General features: G+C 38.8%; 1 protein-coding gene across 4 annotated transcripts in view; it reads right to left on the bottom strand.

Moving 5' to 3' along the window:
- Positions 1-18,739, bottom strand: part of MTHFD1L (methylenetetrahydrofolate dehydrogenase (NADP+ dependent) 1 like) — a 162,825-nt gene that overhangs the window by 98,660 nt on the left and 45,426 nt on the right. For all 4 annotated transcript variants that reach the window (XR_012763159.1, XM_075413791.1, XM_075413792.1 and 1 more), the window contains 3 exons: positions 16,389-16,465; positions 11,710-11,850; positions 3,333-3,401 (listed from right to left, as the gene is read on the bottom strand). Coding sequence is in view for 3 of the 4 variants with exons in the window: in XM_075413791.1 (XP_075269906.1) it covers positions 3,333-3,401; positions 11,710-11,850; positions 16,389-16,465 (287 nt within the window). In the remaining variant the exon portion in view is untranslated. The remainder of the gene's footprint in view (positions 1-3,332; positions 3,402-11,709; positions 11,851-16,388; positions 16,466-18,739) is intronic.

The following is an 18,739-nucleotide window of genomic DNA, read 5'->3' as shown; positions in this document are numbered from 1 at the left end:
GCAACTACAAAGAGGTGTCCCATAGAGCAGCTGCTCTGTTACGCATGGTATAAATAAAAGCTAAACATTAAGGGATTAGTTCATGAGGGAACAAATCTGTCATGACAAACATGGATAAACACTATGAAATCATTATGTACACTTCAAACAAAGTAATTGAAACTCTACAACATTGGATAGAAGTTCTACTGAAGCCTGCAGTTATTGTAGGTGGGGTGCCCTACGTTTTCCATTTTGAGATTTTACTGTCATTCCTGCATATAAAACACTATCAATCACTAACGCCTTGAGGCTGCATTTCTGGTGACAGAGTAGCAAGGTTGTGCTGGAAATCAACCCACCAAGAAACCTCTTTAAAAAACCAGAAAATTAACACCAATTCACATATATAAAAAAAAAAAGCACTGACACAAGTTGCCAGCTCAGTTCCACGCAGGATTGGCATTTGGTCATTTCTGATTTGTGAACTTCTAAATCTCGTATCCTGTGCATGCAGATGCCCACATAAAGCTGGTGCAAATCTACTGAGTAGGTCATTCTCCTCCCCTTTCATGGGCCCTTACAAGCAGCTCCTCAGACCTCCACAGCTTAACACAATACCCATCTACAGGCTCTTGGCCAGCTCACAGACAAGTGCAGCTATCTCAGCAATGGCTACTTTCAGCTGCTGCCACCCACAGACATTATCGCTTACAAATTATGCCAAATCAACTGTCAGTGTCAGCTGGAAGTCACCCAGAAGATGTCCTGCTCCCTCTCGTCTGGCAGCCTTTTTGCCACTACCCAATACCAAAGTGATCTGGAAGACCTACTTTTGGTGAACAGTTTCTTCCCTACTTGCAGGTCAGGTCCACAGCACAGTCTGAGCTGCATTTGTGTTCTCTTTAATCATATTATTCTGTTTTTCCATCACCTGTGTGCTGTAGGATCATTTCCGAAGTAACTGCGGTCAAGTCATGGTGCTGTTGCTAAAGGTCTTTACATTTTATGGAGAACTTGTTCTCCCTGAAGGGACAGGATTATGTTGCCCAATTACTGTTGGTAGCCCCTCTGAAAACTTGAAGTCCCTATTCTTTTGGATGCTATTTATTACGATTATTTAAATTTAGGCTTCAGTTCTCCTCCTGTCTGGTTTGTGAGAAGAAAGACTTGCAGTTCACACACTCATCAGAAATATGTCATTCCCTATAGCATAACAGACACTATTACATCCATCACCTCAGGGTACACTAGGATTAGCATGGCTTAAAATCCATCATACTGGAGGGTTCTAAATTCACAGGTGGATCAGTGCGCTACAAGTGTACAGGGCAAAATATCTTCCTTTTCCCCCTATCCCTTTCTTTGGAAAAACTGAAGCTATCAAAATTAGCACCTCTTCAAGATATTAACATGAATAATTAAAAATAGAGGTATTTATTCACAAAATGGGACATGACCCAAGCTTGAGGCTCAAGAACAGTAGCAACAGCATGGGCAGTAACAGAGTAGGCCATTGCATCTCTACACAAAAGCAACGACACATTCCAAGAGGCACACATCAGCCAAAGCACAGCAGTATCTTGGAAAACATTCAGATAAACCAGAGATTTCCATTCTTGGACAGGTGATTCATATTAGCCTGCAAACCAACAGGTATTCGAAGAGTGACAAAAGTTACTCTTTGAGACTCAAATGGCAGTAGTAGAGCATGAAGCAGTCTGCTGAGCCGCTTTAGTCTGACGTTTTAAAAATAATTTTGTAAGAAGAATTTTTGGGAAAAAAAATCTTGGGTACTGTGGTCAGGGTCCTTCTACCAAACAACAGTGTTTGATGAAGGCTGGCAGATGTTTCAGCCATAGCATAGATTAGACTAGAAAAGAATACCACATAAAAGGCAGGAATTTTAGTGCATAGAAATAAGAATATGAAGAAACGCAGTGAAAAAAAAAAAGCATGCAAGTCCCAGAACCAAATGCCTATCAATGAAAAAAAGCTCTTCTGACATTTAAAATTGTATTTTAGAATACTACAACAAAACCACATTATTTTCAACCAGACAATGCAAAGTGCAAACAGTGTCACAGACTATAACACTCAGAATCAAAGCTGCCTTGTCACTGATGCTTAACACACACACAATGTTATCCAAGTGGCGATTTAATACACAGTTCTGGCCGTGACATTCCTGATCCTAGGTGACCTCCGGTTTCTGCTACTGGATGTTTTATTAAATGCTGACACACACATATATTCTTCAGACAGCCACATAAAAGAACTGACGTTTGATGTTTTTTGCAGGAGAAAATAATTAAGATGGCTACAGTAAAATAACATAGACTTAAATTCTATTTTCCTAATATTCCCTGAGAGTAGGAAGTTGTCCCCATCCGAACACAAAAGCAAAAAGGTAATTATCACTTTGACATGCTATGGAAAATGAGACATTTTTACCAGCTGGGGATTGCACTGGTATCTTTCTACATTCTTCACCCTTTCACCATAACAGGAATTGTTGTGAAATATTCCAGCTATGTAGTTTTGATGGTCAAACTTTCAATAACGTACAATTATATACAATATTCCAAAAGCATTTGTTTTCAAAACTGCTTCATTATTTCCCATTTTTCTTCCTCCCTCTCCCCATGAATATTGCTCACCATTTAACTTACTATTGAAAAGGCAATACTAGACTGCCCAGACACAGTTAGGTTGTACTAATTCAGCATTTTTTGAGCTGTTGGAAGAAAACTCACTTCCTCTCATAGGCCAGAAAAGCTTCATTTAGTCCCCAAAGGCACTATGGCAAGATAGGGTAGCTGAGAGCCCTTCTGAAAAAGCATGAACAGGCAAAAGGATCCTCCTGTGTTTATGAACAGCACAAACTATAATACAGAACAAACAGCCTCAGTGAAGCATCTGCTTTCCACTCAAAATGCTGTGCTGTGGGAATCATCATGGGAACATACATATAAAAGAAATACATAAAAAGGAAACTTCCCTAGAAGAGCAAGATGGCAAACAGAAGGAAGTCTATGACTCGGAAGCCCAACCTGCCTTCCAGTGTGCTCAGAAGCAGTTCAACAGTGCACTGTGGCTTGTTTGCAACACTAGACAAAAATATGACTAAAGCCAGAATCTCTAAGAAAGGGAAAAACCCACCAAAGAGGTATAAATGCAGATAGAGTTGATTAGTTAACATACACAAACGAACATTTGCTAAAATGCCCCTATGGATTTGACCCTGGCTTGAACCTTGAAAGTTAAGAATGGTTGCAGGAGAGAAGCATGACAAGCACAATATGGAATTTGAAAGCCAGAGAAGAAGGGCAGGCATCATAAGTGATACTCACCTCTAATGTTTGCATTAGCGTTGGCTTAATTGCATCTTTCATCAAAACTGCCAAAGCACCTGTTACACCCTAAAACACAAAAGTCCCCATTTTAAGGAAGTCAATTCTAAGGTGCAACATTTCTGAGTTACACTTAAGCTTACAGTTAAAACAGGGAAAAAACCTTACAGTCCAAAAGAGAAACAGAAAGTGTGCTCATAAACCATAATGGATAATCAGCATTACAGTGTTGCATACAGAATTTATTTAGATGTTACCTCAAGACTTCTAACATATTGTATTTACAGAGTGTGCCAGAAATAGTAACAATTTTGTTCTGAATACACTTAAAAGGCAGTAGGTAAATATTCTTCCTATTTCACGGAGAGACCAGAAACAGAATTATTAAGTGATCAGCACGACAATGTTCATGGGAACAAAAGACGAAACAGAAGCAAAGCCACTGAGACCACAGAAAGCAAGAAGGCAAAAACTTGCTAAAACTGCCTAAAGAAATGACAGATGTATTTCTTTCATGACAGAATCAATAGCACAAATCAATAGCTAGCAACAACCAGAACAGGTATTTTTCAAGACTTGTGCAAATATACACATAATAGACACAGGATGAAAGCAGACACAGAGTTGACCAGGGATAAATAATGAATACATCATGAGATTAAAAGCTAGAGCTGCCTTACTGTGATGATGAGAGAACAAAAGCAGCTAAGTCAATTGCTGCATTTTGGTTGTAAAAAAACATTCCTCCCTAAAAATCTTCTAGGATATTAAGTATAAATTTCACACTGACTGAATATAAAATAAAAGAAAGTCGTGACACCCCTGTACACCAAAATTCAATGCCCATTTTAGAAAAAACTGGCCACAGAGTGTGCACAGCTCTATCAGACTATACGCAGAGTGCTTTCTAGAAACCACAGGCATATCTTTTCAATTTATTCCTAAATTACTTTAAGAAGAAAATAGTTTTTGCCAGAGAATATAAAAAATGAATTTAACGTGCTGTTGTACTGAAAAGAAACATTAAAACCAAATAAAAATACCAGCTGCTGTAAACTGTTTAAAATGAAGGTTGAAAAACATGGATGTATTAGCTGAGTAGCCTATTATGAGCTGAACAGTAACATTCAAATAAAGAAGAGCAATGAAAATAGCACCTGTATAATCTCAACACAGCTCCTGCCAATTAACCCCAAAATTTGAACAATCAAACTCTGTGTGAAAATCTGAATGACAGACAGATGAGACACATAAAAGCACGTGGTTATTATGTAAGTACAGTACTTTAAACAAATACAAGATTCCCATTTCTGAGCATCACATCTGAACACAGACTTCAGAAAAAAATGCAGCAGAATATTTGGTCTTGGATAAAAATGAAATGAAACCAAAATAGTAAAATTGGTTTCTACTAAAGCATAGGAAGTGTTTTGTTGGAGGAAAGTGAAGGAAAGGAAAGAGAGGCACAAAAGGCGTTTCTTCACTCTTTGCATTTTGTAAACTCCCCCTATCTACAAACACAAACAGACTCACAAAGACATAGTATGAGAAACTGGTAGCAAAACAATATAGTTTTCCCTCTTCTGAATTAGCAAAGAATACATTTGTGTTTCTTAATATGTTAACTTTAGAAGATAGGATCAAAACGCAAGGAAACACTAGCATGCCAGCTCTCTGCAGGAATGCCTGAGACTCCATCACTCCCACAGAAGCAGCCTGGTGCTATGTTGTACCTACACCCAACTACTCTCATTTGAATCCAAAGCTGATGGCCTAAACACAAGGAAAATGGAAAACTTGTTAAAAAGAGAAATTAAATTATTTTTGCTTTTCACTTCCACAAGCTCCTTTATCTTTATTGGTAAGATTATAAACTAATTATGTTAGATAACTTAAAAATGCAGAACAAATCTCAAAAACAATGTTTCAGAAAGTTTCATTTAACCAGTATCCCATAAAATTTTCTGCTGTTAGAATAAAATGTAACTTCAATATTATATCCATAACTGAGCTTGCTTTTTATGACCATGGAAAAATAACTGCCACTGCTATTGCCTTTGATTTCTTATATTTTAGTAATTTGTAAAACTCTAAAGTGTGCATATTTCTTTGGATAATAAATTTTAAATCTGTTCAGTACAACAACTTGCTTTATAAAACTGATTTGATTCACTTCCAGATATGAAGCACTTACATAATAAAATAGTGAATACTCAGTCCCAGCTCTAAGGATTTAAAATGAAATGGAACAAATTTCAAACCTACCAGTTTCTTCATTAAACTCCAGTTTTTAATCCTACTAATTTATAAAAAAACCTCTTTTTCTTTTGCTTGTTGATCATAGTGCAGCATCTGAATTCATTAAAAAATTCATCAGAGTTTGCAATATATTTATTGAATAGATCTATATGCCTGTTTTTTTCCTGCTGTTTGATCAATTCAGCAGCCAGCTAGGACAGAATTTCTCAGACTAGGAGCACAGTTCTTCCCCTTCCACCCCCAGCTGAAGGAAATGATGCTCGGCACTAGTTGCTAGCAACCCAAAACTGTAACAGCTAGTTAAGTTGTTCATCTTCTGTCTCACAGAAAGCAGAACCACGTACACACACTAGTCAGGAGGCAATAAGTAATAGAAATATCTAAAATAGAAGGTTGGTTAATTTTACATTTTCTTCCTGTATCTCAGTTTTTCCATCATCATATAGCACAAGCTATTCATCATTCCACTAAAAGAGAAACAGCTGCTGATAATTTCAGCATATGAATGCTGAGATAGTTTACATCTTACCACGTAAAAGGCAATTTAAATAGCTATCCAGCTTTCAGGAGAAAAAGAGCCAAATGGAAAACTTTATATCAGGTCTTCCGACTGGTCAATTGCAAGGTTAACCACCTGAGCAGCCACGGATCAGCCCTAAGGTTCTTCTTGGGAAACATGCCTAAGGACTGACAGCTGTTAACTCATGCCAGCTGTAGCCATCTGATCAGGGATTTCTGTTGCCTGCTTCATGCTGGATGAGACAACCGGCTCATTCAACATAAGCATGCAAACAGCCATTTGCTGACTCAAGCCACGCTGACTGGAAAGAAGGCTTTGGGGGAGAAGTAAAATGTAAAATAAAGTCAGGACACTTTCTCCCTCCCTCCCCCTCCTAGACAATAATGGCTCAAATCCTGTCTCCTTTGACTTCTGACAGTTCTTCACCAATCTGATAAAAACAGTGAAGCAAAAACCCCAAACACTTCCTATGCATTTTAACTTTTTGGGACGCTTCATCCATATTAGATATGCATTCTGGACACAACAACTCATTGTATCTGAAGCTGAAAGCAACGGAAAAAAGATGCAAAGCCTCCAGTTAACACACATGCTGACTATCTGCCTTCCATGGTTCTTAACCAGGTTTGGTGTCAACAGCAGTGCTTACAAGCTAAACAGCCAACAAAGTTTTCACATCTATGTGATGTGATTCTGTCAGAGTAAAGTTTTCACTCCTTCATATTCCCAATCTGTTAAGCAGCTAGCAAACTATTCCTAAAGATCACTTGAAGTCCTGGATCTGATTCTCAAAGCTATTTAAGGAATCAGGTTTCCCTTTCCAATTCAGAGAAGGTAGACAAATTTTTTACAAAGGAATTAGAGGCTTAGACACTTACACACCAATTAAGCATGTGAGAGCCCAAGGATCATTAGCTTTCCACTAACCCACTGTCAGAAGAAAGAAGTAGGACTTCAAATCAAATGTATATGGACACCCCACACTCCTGGGTTCCTTCCTGGAAGTGATCCCAAGTACTTCTGAAAATAATATCCCTTCTATCTATCCACCAGCCATTGGGGCAGGTATGCTCCCCAGGACAGCAAAGATCATAGAGCACGAAATAAATTACACACGTGACACAGGAAAGGCAAACTTAGATGAAAAACCAAAACACTTCCAAAGCAACTTCCAGTGGAGCAGTCTCTGAAGTCTATCAAGCGTGGAAATGGAAGCCAGCATTAGATGACAAGATGATTGGAAATAACTACTGTAAAATGAATAAGGGTTACACAGACTGAAGGACAGAGAAAAACCCTTTTCTTTATAAGAAAATAATGAACTACATGTAACTTCCCTTCAATTGAAACTGTAGTCTCTAACAAAATGATAATATTTTTATGCAATATCAGTTCTGTAAAAAACTAAACCCTAAACTGTAAGCTTGAGAAGAACTGCAACTATTTTTGTTTAAAGTGAAGTATGTATGCAATGATTCTGATGAACCAGAGAACAAAATATATTCAGCTGTCAGATCAGTTATAAAAGTAAATATGAAGCTATTTTTTTTGGTCCTGGAATTATTGAAATCTAACAGTATGGCATAGAAAGTAAGTTGAGAAGTCTTATATTAAAAAAATAGCGACATATTTATTTAATATTTTTCATAGCTGCTGAAATACTGATCTAGGGCATACATACCCATTTAGTTTCACATAAAGATATGGCATGTGTCCATATGAATTCTACTACACTGCAAAAGCCAAAAAGCAATTCAGTCTTCAAAATACTGTACAATGAGCACCACATTTTGGCAAAGACTTCTGTAGGTTCCATTACAGAGGATAGATACTTAATCCACTACTCTTGTAGAAAGAGTCTTCTCAATTCATGAAATATCTAACTTTTTTTCTATTACTCCTAGCCTGCCTCTGTATTTGGTTTATATCTGCCAATGTGTATTTGAGGTTTTGATATTGTATTATTATAAATATATCACATATAAAGTCAAAATTAAGAGCAATTGTGTTTTTGTGAAGTATATTGTGTGTACATCTGGAAACAAATCACAGAGAAAGATGTAGTCGTTTTGGTTCACATAGACTCTAACGAACTAAAGACTACCGTCAAACATCTAAACTTGCATAAATTCAATCAGGGTAGTATATACAAAACACAATCCCCAGATTTTTTTTTAAGTGACAGGTAGGACTGACCACCACTCATTTTCAGATTGCGTGGTACCTCCCATGATATAGCTGCCTTTAAAATTTGTTAAAACTATACGCAATTGCAGTTCTTTTCACTTATATGTTCCATGTCAAGTGGCTATGATAGATTCAAGCTTTGAAACTTGTTTTTGTTTATGAAAATTTAAGTCAAAATGATCAATCTCTTGGACTGAAAGCATTCAAAAACCTTGTATATTGTTTTTCCTATGTTTAGTCATCTTGAGATCTTTGATTTCTGAGCTACAAAGCTTTACCTCCTCTGTGACCCTGACTCAAAAGAAGGATGAAAATTCAGGAGGAGAATGGCTTCACACCAAACCTCTCATTACATCTGAAAATTTGCTTAAGATATATACCTTGAGAAAACAAAAATTACAGTACAGATACGCATTAGTGAATGCTTAGCCTTGGCCCATCCTCCCCAGAAAGCTTTAGCCGCAACGTGCAGTTTGCTTACTGCCTAGGGTGCAACAACTGTATCTACAGTCTGCACCAGGCTGGACCAGCTTTGGGTCTGGACACCTGGACCACAAGCAAAGAGCTCATCTCCTGGATCCTGCAGGAATCCTTTTCTAACACGTACAAGGAAGAGATACAACCTGCACAGTCTAAATGAAGAGGGGTCAAAAGCTGGGCTTGCAGAAGCACAGTAACAACATAAGGCAGCACAAGCAGCAGGGGGAAGAGTAGATACTGCATTTAAAGTCTAGAAACAGTAGGTTTAGTTGCAAGCTGTTTGAACAGACTGACCACCTGTGGGAAGAAACCAGGAACAGAGATGAAATGTCACCAGGTAGAATTGAAATTTATCTTCTTTGTACATATGAATTATGACATGGTATGGTCTTTGATTATACATCTCCTTCTATTGTTTCCAGAGGATGCAACTTTATACTATAAACTTTCATAAGTGAAGTACAGTTATTCATAAGCTCTCTCCCTTTGCACAAAGTAACCAATATTTAATTTGATAAAGAAATCTTAGTAAGAAAACCCACTACTAATTTCCTGTTTTGATATTTCTTAAACCCCAACACCACCATCTGATTTCTTCATCAATATTAATGTCTGCAGAAATGAACAATTGTTCCTGTTTTCCAACGAGAAACTGGCATACACAAGGATCAAACTCAAACGTATTCACCAATTTTGGATGCTCCACCTGAAGAAACATAAAATAATTTCTCCTGGCTCAAAGTCCTTGATGTTATTTCACTCTTTCCATAAGATTTTAGCTGTTCAGCTCTTGAGAATCAAACCAGACTGAGGAACACCTAACTCCTGATGTACTGCAAGAATCAGTTTGTACGGACACAGCATCACACACAAGCTTTGTGAAAAACACAGGAATAGAAATCAACTATCCAAAAAGGCACTTCTCTGCCTTAACCACAAAATCACCTTCCTATTCTTCCCATAGTTCTCATCCTAATTTGTAACACTCCCCACAACAAAGGAGGTAGGATATTCTGCACTTCACAAACCTGTCATGCACACAAGTCCCCCCTGTGCATGATATGAAGAAGAGAACCTCCAGAACAAAAAAGAATGCAGCAGCATAGCTGCAGAAGGGCATAACACATATCCTCGACACGGTGACGAGGGTTTTTTTTTCTGGGCTGTTCTTCTATTGTATAATATAGAACACTCCTTTAAAAAAGAGCTAGAAACATATGTTCAGTGCAAGCGACCCTATCAAATGATTGAGACGCTAAGCATAGGAAGTTTGTTTATAAAAAGGCCAAAGAAAACTGAATTAGTACCAGACATTTTGCTGAGGACTACTTTCATTTTAGGGACACGGTGGAAAAATTTTTAAAGTTCTATGTGCACTGTTCATAATTTCAGCCTTCACAGTATATTTCCACAGACCAACTACAGATGAAACAGGCTACAGAAAATCAACTGTTTTTATTCATCATACTGATTAGCATTAAGTAGTTGAAGACAGGTTACATACTTTATAACATTAATACATTAAAGTACCTTCACACAAAAGTAGCATCAAGATTAAAATCGTGTATTTCAAATGTAGTTTTAATCTGACACTGAATTATTTTAAAGTTTTTGCATATGCATTATACGGTAACTCATTCTCCAATCCCCTCCATTTGGGCAAGACAAAGTTACACAATTGAAAATGAAAATCAAAACTTCAGCTAGAATATTAAATGTGGTTCTTCATGTCTCCTGCACAACTGGGAGTAGTTCCTTTGCTTTGAATTTCAATGATGGCTGTACTTAGAAATTTTGGTACCCTTCTCTCAATTTCAATCTTAAATCCAGGTAAGCTAGATATTATATTTTAATTTTCTTATTAAACTGGAATCCACTAAGGCTGTGAAGGTATTTCTGGTTTGTGGATTTGCTATCTTTGCTGACAAGGCGGGATACTGGTTCCTTTTCTCATTCTAAAAAAACAGTAAATTTGTGCAGATGTCCACACAGAAGGGACAAACAGGAAAAAACACGCATAGTCCGTGCGATACAGGCAGTCATTGCCAGCAGGGTGGCATGAAAGCATGGCTCCAAGACATATCACAGTTGCTATACAGATAGATTTAGATGACAAAAAACCCCTAAAAGCAAAGCATTATAAAATTTATTGTATTTAGGATGTGCTGTCAATCTGCAATATATGAACTTAATTTGGCCATTAGGCTTTAGAATTTAAGCAATGTAATGTTACAGTAAACTAATGCCAACCACTCCTGGCATACAGCTGGATTGCAAGGGTTAACCAGTGGCTTCTGGCTGCACCAGAACCTGCCATATACATATATGTGTGAACTTCCAATCACTGTTTACTGACTCATAGCCTGGCTATAAGGGCTAGAATTTGATATAAAAGAAGAACATACTGACTTCTTTCAGAAGCTGAAGTAGGGAACGTGGAAACATCAACTAACTAATGAAAGTAAGGAAGAAAAGGTCTTAAAGATGTGAAGAGATAATCCTGTCCCAAGCACTATCAGCAACCTATGAATTAAGAAAAGCTTGTTTCTGATTTAATGGTATAAGTATTCATTGTAACATCTAAGCACACTTTACAAGTACAGTAGCAAACACTACTAGCTCTTCTCAAATAGAAGCCCGCACTCTGTCTCTCTCCAGCATCAAATTTGTTTGTCTTAAGAACTGCAGAAAAGTACCCAAGTAGGTTATGGACACCAGAGACTTCCTGAACCAGATGTTACCAGAGAGTTGGAGGAATGAATTCTACATACTGCTCTCATTGCAAATAAGTTTTGGCCCAGAAGGTCTTTCTTCAATATCTGACTGTGCTGTTCAAAGCAAAATCCTTGGCATGCACCTGCCTTTTTAATGCTTCAAGAGGCAAAACAAACGCATCAGAGGTTATTCACAGGTCTACAGCACTGAACATACCAAATCCTCTGCTGTTACTGGTTTTCCTTTCTTGTCATTAGCCACCACCATCTTCCCCAGTCTCTCCTTCATATCTTGAAGGCTAATGGTAAGTGCCAGGATGGCCATAATTTCACTTGCAACAGCAATATCAAACTGAGCCTGTAAAATAGAAATGAGGATCACAAACCAAATCAAAGTCAGGTCAAATACTCACAGGGAGTTGTCAAGAATAGACTCAGGAAAGACAGATTTCACACTGGAATTCAAACAAGTTCTAAATTGTAACCTACAGCTTTTGAGATTACTCAGACTGGAGTAACTTCAAACACTTTGTTTATATTCCTTCATTAATGTTCTCTGTTATATTTCATTTACTTGGGGACCAGTCTCACAGAGTGTGTAGCCCCTTGGCTCATATCATCAGCACAAGCTCCCTGAAGGACCAAGATTTTTTTCTGCGGCAAAAAAGAAAATCACCAGATATGTTTCGAGTTTTGCTGGCATGTGCACAGCATAGAGGTTTTTTTTCTGTAATGCTTTCCAAAAGCTTTTTATTCTGATTTCAAAAACATTCTTGTTACATTTGATCATTCTTTTTCTACACAGACTCAAAATTTAGAGTCTATGGTGCTAGGTCTTGTGCTTGACCTGTGCTAATATAAAAGACATCTTCATCACCCTTTTTTTTTTTTACAAATGAATCATAGAATCATAGGTTGGAAAAGACCCCTAAGATCAGCAAGTCCAGCCACCAACCCAACACCACCATTCCTACTAAACCATATCGTGAAGTGCCACATCTACATGTTTTTTGAACACCTCCAGGGGTGGTGACTCCACCACCTCCCTGGGCAGCCTGTTCCAGTGTCTCACCACTCTGTCAGTAAAGAAATTTTTCCTAATATCCAATCTAAACCTCCCCTGACGCAACTTGAGGCCATTGCCTCTCGTCCTATCACTAGTTACTTGGGAGAAGAGACCAACACCTGCCTCACTACAGCCTCCTTTCAGGTAGTTGTAGACAGCAGTAAGGTCCCCCATCAGGCTCCCTCTCTCCAGACTAAACAGCCCCAGCTCCCTCAGCCACTCCTCACAAGACTTGTGCTCTAGACCCTTCACCAGCCTTGCTGCCCTTCTCTGGACACGCTCCAGCACCTCAATGTCCTTCTTGTAGTGAGGGGCCCAAAACTGAGCACAGTACTCGAGGTGCGGCCTCACCTGTGAGGAGCACAGGGGCACGATCACCTCCCTACTCCTGCTCACCGCACCATTTCTGAAACAAGCCAGGATGCCATTGGCCTTCTTGGCCACCTGGGCACACTGCTGGCTCATGTTCAGCCAGCTGTCGACTGCTACTCCAAGGTCCTTTTCAGCTGGGCAGCTTTCCAACCACTCCTTCCCAATCCTGTAGCGTTGCATGGGGTTGTTGTGACCGAAGTGCAGGACCCGGTATTTGGCCTTGTTGAAACTCACACAGTTGGCCTCCCTCAGCCCATTGATCCAGCCTGTCCAGATCCCTCTGCAGAGCCTTCCTACCCTCAAGCAGATCAACACTCCCGCCCAGCTTGGTGTCATTTGCAAACTTACTGAGGGAGCACTCAATCCCCTCATCCAGATCATTGATAAAGATGTTAAACAAGACTTAATATATAAGCTAAAAAAAACCCCAAGAACGATATGTAGCATCAGTTCTATTGCTCTTGTAGAAATACATCCATACTATGCAGTATTTCAGCACAACAAAAACTGTGCTCCTTACTTTTCTTTTAGAGCTTGTAGTATACATTAGCAGTTATTTGTGCTAATTTACTATTAGTAAAGCCCAGGCCACATGCTGTCAGAATGTAAACAGAGAAGAAAGGCAAAGTCACTAATGTATTACATGACAGGAGTGCAATGTTGGGGGCGAACAAGAACTGCAGCTTCTTTAGCAATCTCTCCATCTCAAGCAATTAAAGTGTACGCAAAAATTTAGTAATAGACTTCCTACTGCTACCCATGTAAAATAAGCCCCAGGACTGTTTCTGTGTCAGATCTCTACCAGATGTATCCCATACTGACTAATATCAGAGGAATTTCTTCAAATTGAGGGCTGTGCCTGTTTTTAAGAAGCATCTCCATAGAGAATTGTTCAACATATACCTTACCACTGCTATCCATTTGCCTAGTACTTTAATAGCTTCTATCCTTTTTTTACCTACGCTCCTGCTTTTAGATTCTGTCTTGACAGCTACATCCCAAAGCAGCCCTATGCAGGGTGACCTCTACGTACCTGCATGTATTGTCAAAACTTCTGAAGACACCCGAACACTTTTCTGCATTGGGCACAGACAGGGAGAGGTATATACCACAGAAAACAAAATATAATCCTGTAATTGAGATTATCAGTGTAGCGATTCAAATGAAATACTGAAAATGCAAAGGAGATTTTCTGCATTCCCTGGAAGCAGTTCTATACATAACAGAACAGCTGGGGACACAGTGAACACAGTTAGCATTGTGATGACATGGACGCTATTATCTTTTCTGAAGTTAAGAACGTCCCCGGTAAGTCACTGCAGCATAGGCAAGACAGGAAATAAGCCTAAGAAATCTATGCCTGACCTGTATACTGGAATATTATCTAACTTTATCAGGAGACCAAAAAATGTTTTTATTAACATTGTTTCTATATAAACGCAAAAGGACAGAAAAAACAATCCCAGGTAGATGCTCAATGAGTGACATAATATTTAATTGAAAAAACAGGCACAAAAGACTGGTAGCAGGTGCTATTTTAACTCTAATAACCTTTATCCACCTATGAAGTGCTGACAGAAGCCTTAGCTGTAAAGTCAGTTCTCTGTTGATGAAAGGATCCACCCACATGGATTCAATTGCAGGATCAAGGGCATCAGTCATGTAATACTCTTTAGAAACCACAGCATCCCTGTTCATTAAAATGCAGACTTTTCTGCCTGCTGTGCTCTGCCATTTTACACAGGTGTCATTGATTTTAACAGTGCTAGAACATCACTCCAAATATTTATAGAATGCATCTGTTACCTATGAAGTCCTGTTTTCTCTGGATCTCTGGCTAGGCTCTGCAATGAGTTTTCCTAACTGTTAGCTCTGTTTCTCGAGTCACTAAGTCCATGCTAAAATGTGAATGGATATGCATCAGTCCAACATATCAAAATTGAAAGCATCAAGGTCATTTTAGCCAAAACAGTACAGAAGCAGCATTTGACAGCCATACGTCAACTAGTACTCTATAATAAAACAACCCACATCTAACTCAGCAACATAATTACAGTGGTAAAATGCTGCACTATGAAGCTGGCAAAACCTAGCTCAAAGCTAATAACCACACTGAGTCACTGAAACAAATCTAAACATAGGAAAACATCTCAAGTGTTGAAGGAACTTGTACCAAGTACAATATTTTGTAGTCCCAGCCCATTATCAGAGAGTAGTATTAGCCAATATCGAGTTTTCTGTAAGTTATAGACAGAAAAGTTTCTACCTCGTGTTCAAAACCAAAAGACGACAGTATTTCCAGTGAAAGGTGTCCCTGTCTGTGGCAAGGGGGGTGGAACTAGATAATCTTTAAGGTCCCTTCCAATCCAAACCATTCTATGATTCTGTGATTTCTCATTTAAGTTATCCTCTCCAATTTGATTATTTTACTTGCTGAATAGAGCAAAAACATTAGCACTATTTTTTGGTCTCTTTATTTAGGCAAAAAGCCTAGAAGGTCTAAAATCATAAAGAAAAAATAAAGATAGGATTTCCAAAATGAATGAAAGCCTTATCTCTACCAGAACAGCTATTTATTTGACCTCAAAATAGTCAGAACCTCATGAATTTCATGATCCAGAATGTTAGATTACAGTATCTTCATCAAATTAGGAGCAACTCTACATCATCACAATGAGCTTGTTCCACCCGGCATTGCTGTTCCACACTTGCATTGTTTCAGAAATGGATTTACCCACATGACACCAGGAACACTTGTTCAGATAGTGTTGGAAAAGTCTGGTTTTCAATTTATCAGTAAGTTCTTTAATAAACTTCCAGAAGCTCTCATACACTAATGTAGGTGAGCTTTTTTTAACTGCTGAAAAGTACACACTTGCTCATGTTCTGAACAATCCTTTCAAGCCCAGTTATTAAAATTAAGCACATGCTCAAAGTTCTTACAGTTTAGATCCCAAAGCTGAGATGCATGATAAGGAAATGAAAAGTCTGAGTAAAAAGCTAATGGTCATTTTCAGTCCTCACTAATGGGACCAACACCACATGACCCACCGCTCCTGTCAATTTTTTAAAGTTAAATTTAAATGCAATTTGAATTACATAAATACTACATAAATAGTTTGAGAGACTTAAAAAAAGTAAGAAAAATCATACAAACTAACTTTATGAAGGCAGAAGGGCACCTTTTATACTCATAGGACGACAATGTTGAATCCCAAACACATGCAATTTTTTAAAGTGTTTTCAAGACCTTGCGCAATATGCATTGGTTTCTGTTTCTGAAACTTTGGACTCAGTTGCTCATTAATACAATCAGTTTCACTGCAAGAATACTATACAACAGCAACAGATGTTAGCATTGCTATTCAAAGAAGTGTGCTGAAAGAGCTGCAGAAACACCTCTTGGCCTCTAAAGCAAAGTCTGTCCAGAATGAGATACATTAACTGCCTTTACATACCTGACGGACAAATCCTTTCTCTGTATTTGCCTGCCCAACTGTTATTTTGCGCAGGAATCTGTCATTTGTATCCACCACTGAAATAAGGGAATAGCAAAAGCAAAACACGTTAACAAGGACTCAGGGACCTGGATGTTTTTGCAAGCATACATGTCGTTATACATGTAAGATTCAGTGCTTGAACAGTGAGTGCAAACAGCCAGCCACGCTCCTGCGTGTCAGCATTAGCACTGACTTGGTTTCTCCCTTCTAGCTGATACCATTAGACAACAGGTTGAAACAACTCCAGTATTTGAAGCTAACGGATTCTTTATATTCTAACATACAAATTAATATTTTACCTACATAAGAAAAATCTGTCTTAATCAATACAATGGACATCAGACCTACCTCATATCATTTGCTTCGTCACTGACTTGTTAATAATTGATTTTAAGACTGCATGGTGAAGGTTAAACTCGTTCTGTTTCTCTTTTAAAGGACGATTATGCTGTCAGATTGGTTCTTCCAGACAAGTCACTTTCTTTCACATCACAGTAACTAACTCCACATTCAGCTGCACAGCATTCAAGGGAAGTTTTTTTTCAACCGCCAAGACCAACCATCTGCTATTTAACACAACTTCAATTTCAGACAACTGTATTTCTAACTTGGAAACACTTTCAGTACTGCAAGGGCATGTCCAAACCATCCTGTGGAATTGCTAACTTCACTAACAATCATCGCAAGAAAAGTTCTCCAATTCTGCACTGACAACACTCAACTTCAAACGTGCCTTTGCAGGAACCAAAAGGAAGGACTGAGAATAATTGAAGAGCTCTCTCATCTCCTGAGAACTGACCACAACGTTTCTTAGGAAGAAACATTAGGAGGATGTTTATGTTTGTTGGAAAACTCCAAGACCTCTCCTTCCCAGGAACGGCAATCCCTACAGAATGCAAAATCAGGCTCCCTCTTTCTTATTCGCTCTTTAGTCCTACAAATGTTTCCATTTGCACCAGCCCTAAAAGAAAGGGTGGAAAGTACTCGTGATCAGTTCAGCCTGTAGCTTGGCAATCAAGTCAGCCTTCTGGTAGACGTAGATTTGAGCCCTGTTCCTTTAGAAGCTGAGAATCAAGGAACCTCCAGAGAAGTCACGTGTACTGAAGAACAGTGAAAACACCTCCTCCCATTTTTCCTGCTGCTTTGGGAGATTAATAAATATGTCTGTATAGAAAAGGATGACATAATTACCCAACAACAAGAGGGAGTCTGAGTCTCAATCCAATATAACCCCAGTTCGGGGTTGTGAGTGAGCTGGGAGAAAAGCAAGGTTCAATCCACTTGCCATTCTTGGGCATTTCTTATGGGGCTGTTGTAAATACCATACATGCCTTCTTCCCACTACATGGAATTTAGGCCCTTAATTTCTTCAGGAATTCCACTCAAGGGATGGTGCAACACAGATTTGGTTAACTCATTTTGGTTTCTATTTATATACAGACATACTCTAAAATACTACAGTACTGGCAGAAATTGCAGAACAGAGGCTGGTACATGGAAGCAGCAGCCTCATACCAAGCTGCGGTACCATATGCCACTGTGAGGCCATATGCCAAGCTGATCTCTCCAGCACAAACTTACCCCTTCTCCTCTCAGGAAGCTCACCCTCGTGAGCAGCCTTGAGCAGACCTAAATGCCTTTCCTGTCTACCCAGGCACTGCTGAAAGCGGGAACTAGCATTCCCACCAGCCTGGACAGCCAGTGGGCTGCTTTTTATCCAGCCCTTCCTAGTGAAATCATGTAACTTGAACACCCTTACCTTGAAATTATAACTACCCCTGCAACAATTTCTGGTCCCTGGAACAGACTAGCTTTCTCATCATGGTCAGAATTCTTTCTCCAGGAGGATTCCAACAGCTGTAGTTACAAGTAGTAAAATAGGAAATAACTGGTTTTGCCACAAAAGCAATTTTTCCTTCTCTAGATTTTCCCTCTTCCTTACCCAAAGTAAACTATTCAGGCAAGTTTAGGTTCAACCAAGTGTTAGGTGTAATGTATCTACTTCCTTATCCTCCAGATATATAAACAGGATCTGAATACCAGGGAAAGGACAAGTAAGGGGAAGCTTTCCTTCTTTTCAGTGTGTTGTACCCATTCAAGTCAGTATAAGATTACAACGAACTTTAAGCTTGTGACATTTCTAAGGAAACAGGTCCTGACCAAAATTAATTTTCAGACAATCTGATAGCTTTCTTTTCTGCCCTGCAAATTCCCTGGTACATAACAAGCTTCCCAGACATATGGATTGCAGAAACAGTCCCAAATAAAACACTTTCCAAGTTATCTAAAACATTCCTAAAACCAAATTT

The sequence above is a fragment of the Opisthocomus hoazin genome, chromosome 2, assembly GCF_030867145.1.
Source record: "Opisthocomus hoazin isolate bOpiHoa1 chromosome 2, bOpiHoa1.hap1, whole genome shotgun sequence".
Taxonomy (NCBI): Eukaryota; Metazoa; Chordata; class Aves; order Opisthocomiformes; family Opisthocomidae; genus Opisthocomus; species Opisthocomus hoazin.
Note: the sequence above shows the minus strand (reverse complement) of the source record. Positions and strands in the feature narration are given on the sequence as shown.